A 17,745-nucleotide genomic window follows, 5' to 3' on the forward strand; every position below is an offset into this window, starting at 1 on the left:
TTAACAATCATAATGTATGTTACTGAGGCAAGAAAACTTTTTTTCACATTTATTTTTGACAACCAGCAACTTCTTTGAGTAGCATAATCTACAATTTGACATACATGTATTAAAATACTCTAGTTTCTGACAAGTAGAGCTAAAAAAAACATTTTTATCTAAATTACTTAGAAATTCTGAACTCTGTTTTCTGAATATGATAAAAATTCAAGATAAATGTACATAGTTTTATTGACACATGAGTTACTTTTCTTTTAAATTCATTGCAATAGTCATTTTATAATTTTGTCAATTCATCTAGAGTATCCTCCTTCTTGTCTATTTTGATAATTTCATAAATGTAATTATAATCTTTTCTTAAATACCAAATATGCTAAATAAAAATTTATTCAAGAGGCCTATATATTGACAGGTATTTAAATCACATGACCGGGCAAGCCAACACCAGGAAGTAGATTGTCAGACAGAACTAAAGGAGCCATGTTGAATTTACAGGTAAGGCATTATTTCAATTCTAAAATCACACATTTTGTACAAATTATCTCCTATCTGAATTAACAAATAATTTTTTTAAAAGTAGGTCTCCTTCAAAAAGTAGTATAATTGTGCATGATTTTACTGTTTATGACATACAATAGTGGTATCAGCATGGAGATTTGAGATTATATTCACAAGTATCTATGTATGTATTAACCCAGAACTAATCATCAACACAGGAAAAACTTTACAATTTTGTTTTTTTATTTAAAACAGCTACACCTAGACTTGGTTAAGTGAGAATATTAATGGATCCCCTGGACAGAGCTCAAGTACTCCTCCTTTGTGACCTGTGTCAAAGAGCTGCATTACAGAGTCATTGTGAACTTTGTCAGGTTAACCTGTGTAAGGCCTGTGTAGGGGAGCATCTCTCTGATTCATCCAAACGACATAATGTTGTACCATATAAACACAGAACTTCTACACCTAACTACCCAGACTGTCCAAACCATTCCCAGAAACATTGTGAACTTTACTGTGAGAAATGTGACATTCCTGTCTGTACTATCTGTATCTCCTCTGATAAACATCATGGGCATATATTTACAGATGTTCTGAAAAAACTAAGTTCTAAAACAAAGGGTTTAGAAAAAGACTTGGAAGAATTAGAGAAAAGAATCTACCCCACATATGAAGAAATAGCACTAGATATAAACTCTCTCAAAGTAAACTCTGAAAAACATTATGAGAAACTGACAACAGCTGTCACCAAACAAGGAGAAGACTGGCACAGAGTAATTAACATCATTGTCAACAGAAGAAAATCTGAAATTGATGAGATGAAGAAAAGACACCTTACTGTTCTACACAAACAGGAAAAAGAAATCATACAGATTATATCTGAAGTAAAACAGAGCATACTTGATCTGAAGAAAACGCTGGATTCCAATGATGTCTCCTTAACCTCTGCTTACAAATCCAGGAATGCTGAATTCAGAAGTTTACCTCCTAAAGTCAATGTTTCATTACCAAGTTTCTCTCCTCATCAGATCAACACAGAACAGCTCCATCAGATGTTTGGTTCTCTGTCAGCATTATCCATTACAACAGACGAACATGGCTACACAATGAAGACACCAGAAACTGTATCCTGTCCCCAAGTTAAAGCACTGTTTGATAAACCAGAGCTTATCTTCTCTTTAGACATGGAGTGTAGATATCTGACGAGTGTTAATTGTTTCAGTGATGAAGAAATCTGGACAAGTGGCAATGGCAAAATCATGCAACTCTACAACATCCAGGGCAAACTACTGAAATCCATCCAAACCAGGTCTGGGAACCATCCATGTGACATAGCAGTGACAAGGAGTGGAGATCTAGTTTATACTGACCAAGGTACAAGAACTGTAAATGTAGTGAAGAATAAACAGATACGGGAAGTGATCAGACTACAGGGGTGGATACCCTACAACATCTGTAGTACCTTTTCTGGTGACCTCCTGGTTTCCATGGAAAGTGATGATGATACACAATCAAAAGTTGTCCGTTACTCTGGCTCCACAGAGAAACAAACCATTCAGTTTGATGATAAAGGTAAACCTCTCTATTCATCTGGTTATTTTAAATACATCAGTGAGAACAGGAATCTGGATATTTGTGTGGCTGACAATAAGGCTGTGCAGTAGTGGTGGTTAATCAAGCTGGAAAACTGAGATTTAGATACACTGGTCATCCCCCTACTACCAAGGGATCATTTAATCCACGCGGCATCACAACAGACAGCCAGAGTCAGATCCTGACAGTTGAAAGTAACAACCACTGTATCCACATCCTAGATCAGGACGGACAGTTCCTCCGTTACATTGATAACTGTCATCTATACAATCCATGGGGTTTATGTGTAGATAGCAGAGACAACCTCTTTGTAGCCGAGTTTTACAGTGATAAAGTGAAGAAAATCAAATACATGTAAATAATTCATTGTCACTGAATGTTTAAGTGACTGATTTTCGAGACAAAAAACTCTAAACATAAGACATTGAAACTGTTTTTCATCATTTTACTAAAAAAAGATGAATTTCAATCATTATTAAAAATCAATTTAATGACTAAAAATCATCATTTTTAAAAATTCATCTTTTTTTTAGTAAAATGATGAAAAACAGTCATTTCTATTTTGAAATTTATTTTAGAAATAGAGTTATCTCTGATATTAAAAATGACTGTTTTTCATCATTTTTTATCAAATTGTTAGGTCTGGGCGCACTTAATTATCTCATTAGTTTTACGGGGCGCGCTAAATTATTTTGGTTTCAATTACTTGTCAAGATGTTTCTCTACACAAGGGTCTATGGCAGGATAGTGTACTATATCTAATTACTGTAGTAAATGGGATGGGAAAATTGACTTGAGAATGGAAATATGATGAAAAGACGTCATATTTACAAAAATCAGAAAATTGTGTACATTATATACTTAGAAGAAATGACCATTATCCATCATTTTCAAAAATGACTGATTTCAGTACCACCCCTGACTGTAGACCTATTTATATACTTATATGACTAAGAACAAAAAAAAAACTACTGAACTTTCTGTAAAATCAATTATTTTCATAGGGTCAATTTTTCAAGGTTTCCCTTTGAAGGAAAAATGATTCATGGGGATTTCATTTTGTGGTTGGAAAAAGTTAGTAATGGACCAGAAATTTTGAATTTTGTGGTGGCCATAAATTCATGGGTTTCTCCATACCTCAAAAAAAAAAAAAAAAAAGAGTGATTACAAGGTATACAAGTCTACATCATACCATAGTATATAGACTCAAGCTTCCTAATTAATTTAAACTATTATCTTCTCACCTGTCTGACAAGGTTCTGTACCAACTTCTCCATGGTGAAGGCGATGTAAGCATGGATACCGTACATCTCTCTTTGCTGGTCCTCGTACTGTGTGGATTCTAAGTTCCCGTCCAGCAAACTCTTGACCATCTCCAGGAAGTATGGATAGTACTCCTCTGGCTCAATCTCAACTGTAACCATGGCAACAATCATAACCATTGTCTTGGCAACCAATTCAAATCAATACCCTTAATGCTTTAAGAAGACTTAAGCTTTTGTAAATTATGATAACATAATTTCATGTAAACTACTGTAAGAATGAGCAACTTTTACTCAAATTAAATTACATGTAGATGGGATAGGGGGGGGGGAGAGGGGATTGGAATTCCTCTTGAGATTACTTTCTTGGAGCTTTGAGTCTGAGGGCCACTGCAGTAGATTCCTTTCTGTCTTTTCTATACTGTGCCTCCTCTGCGTCAATTTTAACAGAATATGTGTATACAAATACAAATACTTTATTGGCACAAACACAATTACAATAATTGGCAAAGGCCCACTGAACAACATTAAATAATGTTTACATATTTTTTCAAGAATTGTCAAGTAATTGACTTCTAAGATCAAAACAGTCTCTGATAAATTTAACAGTAACTTTCAAGACTTTTTGTATATTACTGTTTATACATAATTGTAGCATATATTTCTCATTGCTAAGATTAATATTTTTCTTTGTTATGTTATAAATATTACTAAAGAATGCGTTTCTTAGCTTAGAGTAAGAATTACAGTGAAAAAGAAAATGTATTTCATCCTCAATCACACCAGTATTACAAACATTACAATATCTTTCATTTCTTGATGTGGAAATATATCTACCACTTTCTATTGCAAGTTTATGTGCGCTTAGTCTAATTTTACTAAGAGAGGATCTCTCAGATCTTTTTTTGAGTAAATCAACATAAGGACTTCTTTTTCCAGTATACTTTCTTGAAAAGATCAAGTTTTTCTGAACCAAAGATTTTTGATGTTTGCTCTTGAGTGCACTGATCTATGATTCTTTGTTTAATGTTTGGTAAAAGGTGTTGGATGGAACCTGTATATTTTGTAATGTTAGAGAATCCAAGATTATCAAGAATAGAAAATAATTTCTTAGTCCAAGAATTACAGTTAATTGTGGATTGGTAAAGTTTAAAGGCCAAAGAATCAGAAGTTTTCAGGTGATTCCAATATTTGATACTTGAGAGGGAAATTTTGGACCAAAGTGGTAGTCTTTTAAGTTCTGCTAAACAACCAGCATTGGATGTTTTGCAGTGCACTCCAAGGATGTCTTTAATGAATTTTAAGTGAAAATTTTCAACATTTGAAATATCTTTGGATGAGAGATCCACTCCCCATATTTCACTACAATAGAGAAGAACTGGAAGTACAATAGCTTATCTTGTACAGGCGTTCACACAGAATTTGATGGAGGCGGAAAAACAGATACCAGTTATTGTTGATAAAGAACAGGGAATAAACATCATCCTGAAAATAAATGTGCATTTATTTTAAAGAAACTGTTTGAAAAGAAACTATAACATTACAGAAATTACGCAGTAAAAAAATTGTTACTCGTCATTTTTTGTATAAGCTAATAAAAATCAGTAACTGTTTGGACTCTATCTAGTTCATGTTACAGAAATTTAGCAATATCTTGTACAAAAATCTTTTAAGTTACTTGGCAATATTCAATTTTTTTTAAGAACACCCCCCCCCCCCCCCAAATTCCTTACATCCTCCATGTCTTCGTCGTTGGTGTTTTCCTCCTGGTCGCCGTTGACAACAGCGGAGTCTGCAGACTTACTCTCGTCTTCTTCCACCATTTTTATCTCAGGGTCAACCTTCTCCTCTTTGACCTTCACCTCTTCAGCCTCTTTTCCATTTTTCTCTGAATTTGAAGATCTGTCCTTCTGCAGTTCTTTCTTTTCTTCTGCTTTGGCTTTTCCTTGTCTGCATCATCAACATCCATGCCAATGTGTATAACCCCATTGACAAAGACAGCGACAATAACATAAAAATGATAACAGAAGTTGATAGCGATATTAGACGGAAACAATTCTCAAAAATATTACACTTAACCAATTTCAAGGCAATTTTTGTCAGATGTATTTCAGTTATCAGATTTTCATCATTTAGATACACACTGTATCTCAGCTAAATCTACGTACATTCAGATGCATCATTGTATCTCGATTTAATTTAAGAAAATTGACCTTTAGTATAGTTCTTCAATAGCACACAAACTACAATTAGCCGACAGTTACAAATGTACTACTAGAGTATACAAAGATTTTCCAACCAGGTACTTCCTTGAACTTGCATGCAAATTTCAACATTAGGTTTACCTTCTCCCACGATGAAAATCTCAATGACATCTATACTTACTTTTCCATCAAAAAAATTGCCCCCCCCCCCCCCCTACATAAACTTGTTTTCCCATTAAATCCTCAGTACTTAAATATCCCTCATCAGATGAACCATTGACGCCTGGCAGGAATTGACCAGTAAATTCTCCTGGTTGTTTAACAACTTGACTACTTAGTTCAGTCTCCATTAGGGGCTTAAAACCAAGGGAGACGATTTTAACCTAGAAAACATTTAAGTGACATATCACTTTTAAATTGTCTGCATTATTCATTTTTTTTTTATTCCAAGTCTGGTATGGTCTGGCAGTATAAGTAACAGGTACATATAAACGTCCCGTTATAGAGATGTTCCACACATGACTCCCTTACGGTGCTCTTAGTCTGGTCTGGTCAGGTAGTAGACAGACCTGGCCTGTTAGACGAGCTCACTTTTGAACTCAGTCTCACTTTTCCACTACAGTGGACATTCAGATATCCGGACGCCAGATATCCGGATGCTTCAGCATCCGGACGATTTTTCACCGGAACGAAAATTTAAAATATTACTCTGTCTTATTTAACTGGTGATTCAGATATCCGGATGCTTCACATATCCGGACAAATTGACTTGGAACCAAAGCTGTATATGTTCTTTTGGTAAAAGTGAGACTGGGATCAAAAGTGAGCTCATCTTGGTTTTATGGCCCCCAGACCTGGTACTTACACACCCCCCTCTATAGATGTTCCACAAACGACTCCATCTCTCCCTTAAGGTGTCCCATTTCCTACCACCTTAATAAAATTTGGTAATACTTTTGTATTGAAAGATTCACACTTTATTTTAAAGAATGCTTTATCTGAAACGTATTTCAATATAGCCGAACAGGTATTACAGCAAATAAAATTTCAAAGCATGTGATTCCACTTTTTCTGAATTTTTCCACATACATATATTTTCCTTAAATACTTTCATATATTTACCTACATATTTAATTCAGCACATATTTATTGAATACACGAGAAATAACTCAAAATGAATTTAGCATAGATGCATATATATCTTTGCATTGAATATAATAACAGCTGAATGTATTGACGCTTATTGCTCTTTATTCTCTATTTTATCCTTTTTCCGAATCAAAGAATGCGTCCATTTTAAGTTTCAAGCAACAAAACTACGGCACAGTTACATACATTCCCATTTTCAAGAATTCTCTTACCTGTACATATTTTTGTATAACTACCTTGCAATAAATCCCCAAATCTTCAAGTTCATTGAAATTTGTCATAAAACAAGAAGGTTATTTAGATTTCTGTGTCAGCCAATCAGAGTGAAACGCATAAATTACATATGACAAAAATTTAGACTTATTACTTTTAATACAGTTTTTTCTACACTAAACATACACAAAGTGAAAATATATGACCAACAAAGTGAAAGTATCTGACCAAGTTAAGGAAAATGAAAAGACAGCATCAGTTTGACCAAAAGAGAAAAATTCATGTACAAAAGTATTACAATGTAATTTGTAATAAATGTAATATATAATAACATTATCTGTTTGACCAGTTTGGAAAATTTAATGACACAAATATTACATTGCAATATGTAATAGAAATGTAATGCTACAATCTTACAAGTTGCATTTGTTACAATCTTCAATGCAATTCAGAGCTTTATGACTATTTACAAGCAATATTTTACAATAATAAGAGGTATATATATCATATCCCAGTCATATAATTCAAGTCCAAGGAATTACATGTAGTAATGTAATTGTCATGCAGTCTCTATTCACAAAATGATTTTATTTTAAAGAGACAGAGTTATAAATGATGAAAAATATTTTTCAATGAGAATAACGATTTGCGGATCGTATTACCACACCTCCTATATCATGCCTCAATGTAGACAAGTTTACTTGTTTTAGAGGATGAGTTACACAATTTTTGCAGTTTTTAACAGGGCTCTGATTAATTCATTTTACATACCTTTAAAACACATGGACAAAAACAAAACTTCAATGTTGCAAATAGCAAATCTTATCAAAATATGATCTCTTACACATAATTTAAATAAATATACAATGTGTCTATGCAATATGCAAAGTCAGATGGACATGGAGTATGATAGATGAATGACTCAAATATGTAATTAATAAAAATATACAATAAAAAGTGAACTATAACTCAGTTCTCTTACGATCATATACAACAAACAAACTTAAATGAGGGATTAGAAACTTTCTCTAGGTAATCAAATTCACATTCCTGAATTAAAATAACAAGTATACCTACAAGGTTATTCTATATAACACAGATGTATATACAGCCAAAATCTTATTTACAACTTTTATCTTTTAAGATCAAATATTAAATCTCTTGTTTTATTTACATACTTTTAGTCGGTTGTATTTATCTTATATTTAAGATCATATATATTAAATCTCTATTCGGACACAGAGTTTCGATATTAACTCCCAAAAAACCGACTTATAGGTGAGTATATACGGTACATACAATCAATCTGATGACATTTTTAATTCTACAGCAATAACCTGCATGTTGGCATGAAATAAACAGGCATGTGTAAATAAAATCTAAATATTCCCATGATTATATGACAGGCAACCTTTAAGAAATAGAAATTCATCATCATCTACAAACTGTCAACCTATGTAAATAATGACAATCAGTTGAATGCATTTGCCCTTTCAGATATAGAAAAAAGAGTTTTGTTTAATTGTATCCATTCCTCTAACTTTAACTGCATCAGTTCATGTTCCTCTTATATTTATATTCAGATAATGTAAACCAAGTATTTGCTGAAACTAAGGTTGTTATTAGTAGCTTCATTGTATCCTCCTTAACTGGTGGCCTCTTTGACTGGTTCAGCTGGTTCCCCTGCCTCACTTTTGGTCTCGTATTCATACTCCACCTTGTATTTGTTAAAGGTGAAGTAGGGCGTGGCATCCTCGGCACCGCACGACTCCTTTGTGGTGGTACATGCCACTAGATCCTCAGTACGTCCCATCAGCCAATCCTCGCACACTGACTTCTGATCTTCCGTTAAATTTTCCTCCCTCCAGCGATTTATCCAGGTGGAGAATTTGTCATGGAGCTTTAGGGACACTCTCTTGTGTGACTGCAATGATAAAATTTAAATTGTTTTAAAAAGTAATTGATAATGATTGAAAGAAATTTAGAAAATCTTCCAAGTAATGACAAACAATATACATGTAATAAAACTTGTTATTACTTCTATGTGCTTACCTCCCTTGCCTTGGTGAGTGCTGTACGCTTGTACAGATAGTATTCGCTGTTAACGACGTACACAATTTTGAATGAGTTGACGTTAAATTTACACTCTGTGTTGTCCAGTATGTCCATATCCTCTGTTGACTGTTTAGGGGACCCTGGAATTTCCTCTGTCTCTGTGTCTGACCGAGATTTCTGATTCTTCTGGTGAAGTCTCCACTGTCTCACATTCCTACAGCAAATGAGTAATTTCATAATGTAAAACAATATAAAGAAGAGTTGGATAAAAAGTGCAAAATTTGCTCAACGTAGGCTTTCAATGTATATTGCCTGTTTACCATTATTCATTCATACAACATGTACAAAGGAAAATCCTTTTCTATACAATTCCTAGGTTACACAAAAACAGGACACAAAAAATCCTTTGAGGAGCTGACAATTTTGATGAAGTTATGACTTTTTCAATTTTAATATACCCTCTCCTGTCTTTCTTAATTTATTCAAAATCATGTGACACACACATTTATATGTATTTACAGGGTTACAAAACAGTATTCAGATAATATGATTAGCTCCTCCTTCAAAATTTTAATCCTGTCTTAATCCTTTTGACCTTTGAACTGAAGTCAGGGTCATGAAACACCTAATTTTCTTCAACAACAAATTTAAAACCTCATAATGAATAATTAATTCAATGTCAAATCCTTGGTTCAAAAGGTGCGCTGTGTATTTACAGTCACAATTTCAAAATCTCATCATGATTGCCTAGTGGTTTTTTACATGTACATATGATTTCTAGTTTATGGAAAATAACCTGAGTTAATATAACTACATGGGCCCACCTTTAATATAATGTTTGCCCCCCTCCCTCCTCTATTGGGTTGGGTTGGTAAGTATGGTAGGTGGAAAAAAACAATTTGCAGAAAATTTTAACATATTCGTTGACAGAAGAGTGGTAAAAAAGAAGAAAAATATTGTGTCTTGGAATGCTAAATAAGTATTGATTCAGGTCATTTTTGTCAGTTGGTTGGGAGACAACCAATTTTTTAAAGATGGCCTGTGTGTGAATAAATTACCTGGGTAAGAAGACAGGTTTACGGTTAAGGTGTTCTTTCAAGTCTTCTGACACAGTGTCGTCCTTGGAGACGTACTTCTCTACATACTCAGACCAACGCTCCACTTCTATTGGATCATCAGACTGCTCATGGTCAGTGTCCAGGAGTTCAAAGGTCAACTTACACTCTTTCTTGAACTGTTGAAAATAAAGATTTTTTACAAAATGTTTGAGCTAACCATGGGTTTACGATACGAAACAGCAAATACTGAACCCGCAATTAAAATATGTACAACAGCACAAAAATAGTCAAGTTTTTTTTAAAGTAAAAGAAATTGCATTCTGAGGAAATTTTGTTATCCTCTTCCCTCTTACTTACAATGACAACCTTGAAGCAGTTTTCCTCACTGAGACATTGTTCGGCCTTTTTCTGGTAAGCACTCTCCTTGGCTGACCGCTGATGGACAGTGGCCACTCGTCCCCCTGTGGCGTTGTTCTTGCGTTCTTCCTGGAACAATGCAGTGATCTTCACACAGACCTCATCCTGGACAATGTGCTGCATCTACAGAATAGAATAGACAATATATATGATTCCAAATCAGGGTCTTTTTGTACAGAGAGTGATACTCTTATTTAACAATCATAATGTATGTTACTGTGACAAGAATTTTTTTTTCATATTTATTTTTGACAACCAGCAACTACTTTGAGTAACATAATCTACAATTTGATTATACATGTATCAAAATATTCTAAATTATTTAGAGATTTTCGGGTCAGATTTCTGAATATGATAAAAATTCAAGATAAATGATAAATAGTTTTATAAACACATGAGTTACTTTTCTTTTAAATTCATTGCAACAGTCAATTTATAATTTGATCAATACATCTAAAATATCCTCTTTCATGTCTATTTTGAGAATTTCATGAATGTAATTATGCTCCTATCTTAAATACCAAATATGCTAAATAAAAAATTATTCAAGTGGCCTATATATTGACAGGTATTTAAATCACATGACCTGGCAAGCCAACACCAGGAAGTAGATTGTCAGACAGAACTAAAGGAGCCATATTGATTTTACAGGTAAGACATTAGTTCAATTCTAATATCAAACATTTTGTACAACTTATCTCCTATCTGAATTAACAAATATTTTTTTTTAAAGTAGGTCTCCTTCAAAACGTAGAGAACAATATAATTGTGCATGATTTTACTGTTTTATGATATACAATAGTGGTCTCAGCATGGAGATTTGAGATTACATTCACAAGTATCTATGTATGTACATAAACCCATGACTAATCCTCAACACAGGACACACTTTACAATTTTCATTTTTTTTTAAACAGCAACACCTAGACTTGGTTAAGTGAGAATATTAATGGATCCCCTGGACAGAGCTCAAGTTCTCCTCCTTTGTGACCTGTGTCAAAGAGCAGCGTTACAGAGTCATTGTGAACTTTGTCAGATTAACCTGTGTAAGGCTTGTGTTGGGGAGCATCTCTCTGATTCATCAAAAAGACACAAGGTTGTACCTTACAAACACAGAACTTCTGCTCCTTATAATTATCCAAAATGTCCATACCATACCGAGAATCACTGTGTATCTTACTGTGAGAAATGTGACATTCATGTCTGTTCTACCTGCATCTCCTCTGATAAACATCATGGACATAAATTTACAGATATTCTGAAAAAACTAAGCTCTAAAACAAAGGATTTAGAGAAAGACTTGGAAGAATTAGAGAAAAGAATCTATCCAACATACGAAGAAATAACACTAGATATAAACTCTCTAAAAGTAAACTCTGAAAAACATTATGAGAAACTGACAACAGATGTCACCAAACAAGGAGAAAATTGGCACAGAGAAATTAACATCATTGTCAACAGAAGAAAATCTGAAATTGATGAGATGAAGGAAAGACACCTAACTGTTCTAAACAAACAGGAAAAAGAAATTAAACACATTACTTCTGAAGTAAAGCAGAGTGTTTTGGATCTGAAGAAAATGCTAGACTCCAATGATGTCTCCCTAATCTCTGCTTACAAATCCAGGAATGTTAAATTTAGGAGTTTACCTCCAAAAGTCAATGCTTTATTACCAAGTTTCTCTCCTCATCAGATCGACACAGACCAATTTAATAAAATGTTTGGTTATCTGTCAGCATTATCCATTACAACAGAAGAACATGGCTACACAATGAAGACACCAGAAGATGTATCCTGTCCTCCAGTCAATCCACTGCTTGATAAACCAGAGCTTATCACCACCATAGACACTGGGTATATGTTACAATGCAGTGTTACCTGTCTCAGTGATGAAGGAATATGGACACATGGCTATGACAAAATCATGAAACTCTACAGCTTCCAGGGTGAACTACTGGGGTCAATTCAAACCAAGTCAGGGAACAATCCACGTGACATAGCTGTGACAAATAGTGGAGATCTAGTTTATACTGACCCTGATACAAGAACTGTAAACATAGTGAAGAATAAAAAGATACAAGTAGTGATCAGACTACGGGGGTGGACTCCTTGCTATGTCTGTAGTACCTCCTCTGGTGACCTCCTGGTTACCATGGACAGTGATGATAAAAAACAATCAAAAGTTGTCCGTTACTCTGGCTCCACAGAGAAACAAACCATTCAGTTTGATAGTAAATATAAACCTCTCTATTCATCTGGTTACATGAAACACATCAGTGAGAACAGGAACCTTGATATCTGTGTGGCTGACAATGGGGTCAGTGCAGTAGTGGTGGTTAATCAGGCAGGAAAACTCCGATTTAGATACACTGGTCATCCAACTACCAAGGGACCATTCTGTCCACTTGGCATCACAACTGACAGCCAGAGTCAAATCCTGATTTCAGACAGTGACGACCACAGTATCCACATCCTAGATCAGGACGGACAGTTTCTCCGTTACATTGATAACTGTTATCTACACCATCCATGGGGTTTATGTGTAGACAGCAGAGACAACCTCTTTGTGACTGAGTGGGGCCGTGGTAAAGTGAAAAAAATCAAATATATGTAAATACTTCATTGTAACTGAAAGTTTATGTCACTGAGATACATACCAAAAACAAGATGTGTTTGTAAAATACGTATGCAGAGCATGAAAGCCCTAGCCCTAACCGTTCAGAAGTTATGGTCAACGTTCAATTTCTTAAAAAGTAGGTCAAACTCCAAGGTCAAAGGGTCAAAGTTAAGGTTATCAAATGAAGGGTCATGTCATAAGAATCAAATATGTTAAGTATGAAAGCACTAGCCCTAACTCTTTAAAAGTTATGGTCAAGGTTTGCTTTTTTAAAGTAAGTCAATCTCAAAGGTCAAGGTCAAATGGTCAAAGTTCTTGGTATTCAATGAAGGGTCTTCTCACAAGGATTACATATATGAAGTATGAAAGCCCTATCCCTTACCTTTCAAAAGTTATGGCCAAGGTTAAAGTTTTTTTTACAAGTAGAGAAGTCTACAAGGTCAAGGTCAAAGGGTCAAAGTTGTTGGTATCCAGTGAAAGGTCTTTTAACAAACATTACATATGTGAAGTATAAATGTCCTGGTTTCTACTGTTCAAAAGATATGGCCAAAGTAAAATTTTAAAATTTTCATGCTAAAGTGGGTCAAACCCCAAGGTCAAGGTCAAAAGGTCAAATTTGGTGGTACCCAAAGAAAGGTCTTGTCACAAGGAATACACATATGAAATATGAAAGTCATAGCTTCACTAAATCAAAAGTTATGGGCAAGGTTAAAGTTTTTGGGGACAAACAGACAAACAGAGAGACAGACAGAGAGACAGACGGACACGACAAAAACTATATACCCCTGAAACTTCGTTTACGGGGGCATAACAAACCAGAGACATTGATTGTATGAACATAAAAAATCTGTGTATTTGTCAAACGGTATTCTGTTTAAACTACAAAAAGAAGATACACTTAACTATCATACTGTAATTATTTATAGTTTGAATAAATATCATTATCTGAGGCAAAAAAAACAACATCTTTAATACTGAATCAGATGCAAACAAAAACAGTAGGAGGTGTAGCATTTTGAAAGAATGTTAAACAAGCAAATTCAAAGAATTGTGGTCCCCCGCTTTCTGTGTCTTTGTGGGTGGGATGTCATTTTTAAGCGGTTAGCTTCGCTAGCCGCTATATGGCATGTGTCGGCAACCGGAAACCTCCATAAGGCGCTACCTATCGGCATCGCTTTATCGCTCGTAACCTTATCCTTCTGCAACCAAAACCGGAAACTTCCACAAGGAGCTACCTATCGACAACGGTAACTTCAGCAAATGATTTGTATACTGTCGGCGTAATACGCCCCCTGGTTAGAGATTGACAATATGCTGTGAAGTCTGACTAAAGCCAGCCCCTACTATATCACTTCGTACTAACGAAGTATATGCTGTGTATGAAGAGTGGCTATTATAACGATTATATCGAATTCTTATTAGTATATTTACCAAAGCATTGACAATACTTACAACACTTACTTTTAAGAACTGAGAATTTGGTCCTTATTACATGTGTATCGCGCGATCGCGATTTCTGGCAACTGTTTGTTTATTTTTGAAAGTTGAACGATACGGTTTATTATACAGGAGGTTGGAGGTTATTACAGACTGCAAAAACATCAGCAAATCTCTCGATCGAGTTTGATTTTCCTTGCCAAAGTATTAAGAAACACCATTTATTAAGTTAATACATGAAAAGCGCTTTTATAAAAACACCGAACGCATCTGTAAGTTTTACACTTTTTGTAACGTTTTATGGAAACAATAGGGATACCTCCACTATGAAACGTTTGTTTTTCTTCTCTTTTCTTCTCTGTCTAATAAACAGATTATAAAAGCTCTGCTCCCAGGGATAAATTCTCTACTCCGTCTTTGATAATTTATAACAATCGATCATAAGGGATTACTTACTATTAGTTTTGTAAAAAATAATGGAGCACTTAAAGTAGTAAAATCAATTTTGAAAAACAAAATGGAGAAATATATATTAATTTTAATCAGCATTGTGATCCTCTTCTAAAAATCAACCGATAATATTTTCACAGAAGAATGAGGTATGAAAAATTTTGGCAATTAGCAAAAATTTAAAATATATACTTAATGCTTATTTATAAGTTTTGAAAATTTGATCGATTCCTAGGGAACGTAATATTAGCTGTGAAAATACTTTTAGAATTTGAATTTCTCCAATTTGTCGATTATTGTTTTAAACGTTTGAGAAGAATAAAATTAAAATACAGGTGTTTAGAGGCACATTGATAGAAAAGAAATCAGTGTATATTGTTTAACCGACATATTGAAGAAAGTGACACTGATAACTTCTTAAGTTACACTGATTTTTAATGTACATTTGAATTTTTAAATACTAGTATTGATTGATTACACAACTTTCCTTTTCATATTTTATTTGAGAACAATATTGCATGAAGAGTATATGATAAAAAACACCTTATATATCCTTATCTAGACATATTGTGCAAGACTTCTTTCAAATGATTCTCATATACCATTTACTTTATTGGAACATTTACTTGTTTGAAAAGTCAATAAAATATATTTCATAAAGCTTGATAATCTTGTTTACTCGCCAGTCTTCCCGTAGAAGTAGTAGTTTATAATATTACTAAAGGAAGTATTCAGTATCTGTATCAAAATACAGAATGATCAATGATCGATTTTAGAAGAAAAGCTGACTCCAGAAAGTTCAAGAGGTGGGATCCGTTGCCTAGAAAAAGTAAGCATCCCTCGTTGACAGGTTAATTATATTGCCGCGATGAGCCTACACAACTGAATCTCTCTGATATCAATTCATTTACAAAGTCTCTCCTCAGCCATCCTTTTTTCTCTGACTAGCCAGCTGTAGATCTACACTACTCAATATCCATTAATCTAAAGAATTTAACTTGTCATTTTTTAGTTGTTTGTTATAGTAGGCTTTACAATTACCTAATTTCAGATTCAATAGAGAATAAAAGACAATGAAATTTTCAACATCAACATAATTTTCTTTTATCCAGAGAACAATTGGATGCCATCAAGAGAGAATTTTTAAAAATGCACTTCCTGTCTTTCAAACTGAATAAAACTCATGTTTAAATTTTGAAACATGCATCTTATTAAAATTTATTTAAATGTTCCAAATCCGCTACCGCTTCTGAAACATCTAACATCCCATTCGGGGTCACATCAGAGCGACCTTTCAATTATGAATACATGTACAAGTAAACACAAACACTTTGGCCATGTAGATTCAAGCCTCGGTAAACAGTTCTCAAATTAATTTGAATTAAATTGAATTAAAGTAATTTTGGAATAAATTTCATGTATCTTCTGCAGTCTGGCATCTAAACGTGAATAATGCAAACGAAGGAGCACAAACTATACAAGATACCCCACACGTCATACATAACACAACTTTTGCAATGCATATCTTTTTACTACAAAACTCCTCGGGTGTTTTGGTTGGGTAGTGAAAACAAGAAACTCATCTGAACTATTAGCCAGGATTTCGGAGGAACCATTTTCTTTGCCTAATCGAAGATTCACTCTTACATGACCCCAAATAGGATGTTGTTAGATGTTTGAGAAGCAGTAGCGGATTCGGAACATCTAATTTTAATTAGATTGCATCCATCTGTGACATCAGTTTGGAATGTCATTGGTTTTACTATTGAGTAAAGTATTACAAAAACAGAATGTCTGGGTTTTTCTTCTCTGATGAAATTGGACAAAGATATGCATACTTAAATATCATCATTTTATGCACTTTTTCGGTACATATTAGATGAAAGCATGCTAACCGCTTTTCAGTACTTTCAGTACTTTGATTTATCACATATTGTGTCAAATCTTGTCAAAGGTAATGCACATGTCAGATATGAAAGCCCTTTCTCTTCTCAGTCAAAAGTTATAAGGAAGTGAACTTGATGACCACGTATGACAAAATAGATTATATATATTGGTAGTTTCTTAAGAAAAGTCTTGCAACAAGTATTACATACGTGAAGTATGAAAGCCCTTGCCCGAACCGTTCAAAAGTTATGGAAAGGCTTGAGTTTTTTTTAAAGAAGGTCAAACTCCGAGGTCAAGGTCAAAGGATCAAAGTTCTTGGTATCCAATGAAAGGTCTCCTCACAATGATTATATACGTGAATTATGAAAGCCCTAGCCCTTACCATTCAAAAGTTATGACCAAGGTTAAAGTTTTTTCATAAGTACGGAAATCTCCAAGGTCAAGGTCAAAAGGTCAAAATTGTTGGTATCCAATGAGAGGTCTTGCCACAAAGAATACATATATGAAATATGAAAGCCCTAGTATCTAACATTCAAAAGATATGGCCAAAGTAAAAGTTTGGAATTTTTGTGAAAAAATAGGTCAAACTCCAAGGTCAAGGTCAAAGGATCAAAGTTCTTTGTATCCAATGAAAGGTCTCCTCACAATAATAACATATGTGAAGTATGAAAGCCCTTGCCCTTACCATTCAAAAGTTATGGCCAAGGTTAAAGTTTTTTCATAAGTACGGAAATCTCCAAGGTCAAGGTCAAAATTGTTGGTATCCAATGAGAGGTCTTGCCACAAAGAACATATATATGAAATATGAAAGCCCTAGTATCTACCGTTCAAAAGTTATGGCCAAAGTAAAAGTTTGGAATTTTTGTGTAAAAGTAGGTCAAACTCCAAGGTCAAAAGGTCAAATT

The 17,745-nt window shown here is 34.2% G+C and overlaps 2 protein-coding genes across 4 annotated transcripts in view; one reads left to right on the forward strand and one right to left on the reverse strand.

Annotated features, from left to right (window-relative positions):
• LOC134282003 (paired amphipathic helix protein Sin3a-like) overlaps nucleotides 1-17,745 on the reverse strand; it is a 41,106-nt gene that overhangs the window by 504 nt on the left and 22,857 nt on the right. Inside the window, exons 24-27 of one of the 3 annotated variants that reach the window (XM_062764442.1) lie at nucleotides 10,390-10,572; nucleotides 10,033-10,208; nucleotides 8,972-9,188; nucleotides 8,218-8,843 (exon numbers count right to left, since the gene is read on the reverse strand). In XM_062764442.1, coding sequence (XP_062620426.1) covers nucleotides 8,565-8,843; nucleotides 8,972-9,188; nucleotides 10,033-10,208; nucleotides 10,390-10,572 — 855 coding nt within the window. In that variant the 3' untranslated portion in view covers nucleotides 8,218-8,564. Of the gene's footprint in view, nucleotides 1-3,335; nucleotides 3,506-8,217; nucleotides 8,844-8,971; nucleotides 9,189-10,032; nucleotides 10,209-10,389; nucleotides 10,573-17,745 lie in introns of those variants that run through there. The other 2 variants (XM_062764441.1, XR_009995205.1) reach the window with 2 other exon arrangements.
• On the forward strand, nucleotides 446-13,109 carry LOC134282007 (uncharacterized). Its single transcript, XM_062764445.1, is given in 4 exon segments — nucleotides 446-495; nucleotides 754-2,151; nucleotides 2,154-2,409; nucleotides 11,392-13,109. Coding segments are annotated over 3 exon segments (3,294 nt in total). The 5' UTR covers nucleotides 446-495; nucleotides 754-785; the 3' UTR covers nucleotides 13,064-13,109.

The sequence above is a fragment of the Saccostrea cucullata genome, unplaced genomic scaffold (genome assembly GCF_032062105.1).
Source record: "Saccostrea cucullata isolate Sc308-1 unplaced genomic scaffold, CSIRO_AGI_Scuc_v1 ctg1876, whole genome shotgun sequence".
Classification (NCBI taxonomy): Eukaryota; Metazoa; Mollusca; class Bivalvia; order Ostreida; family Ostreidae; genus Saccostrea; species Saccostrea cuccullata.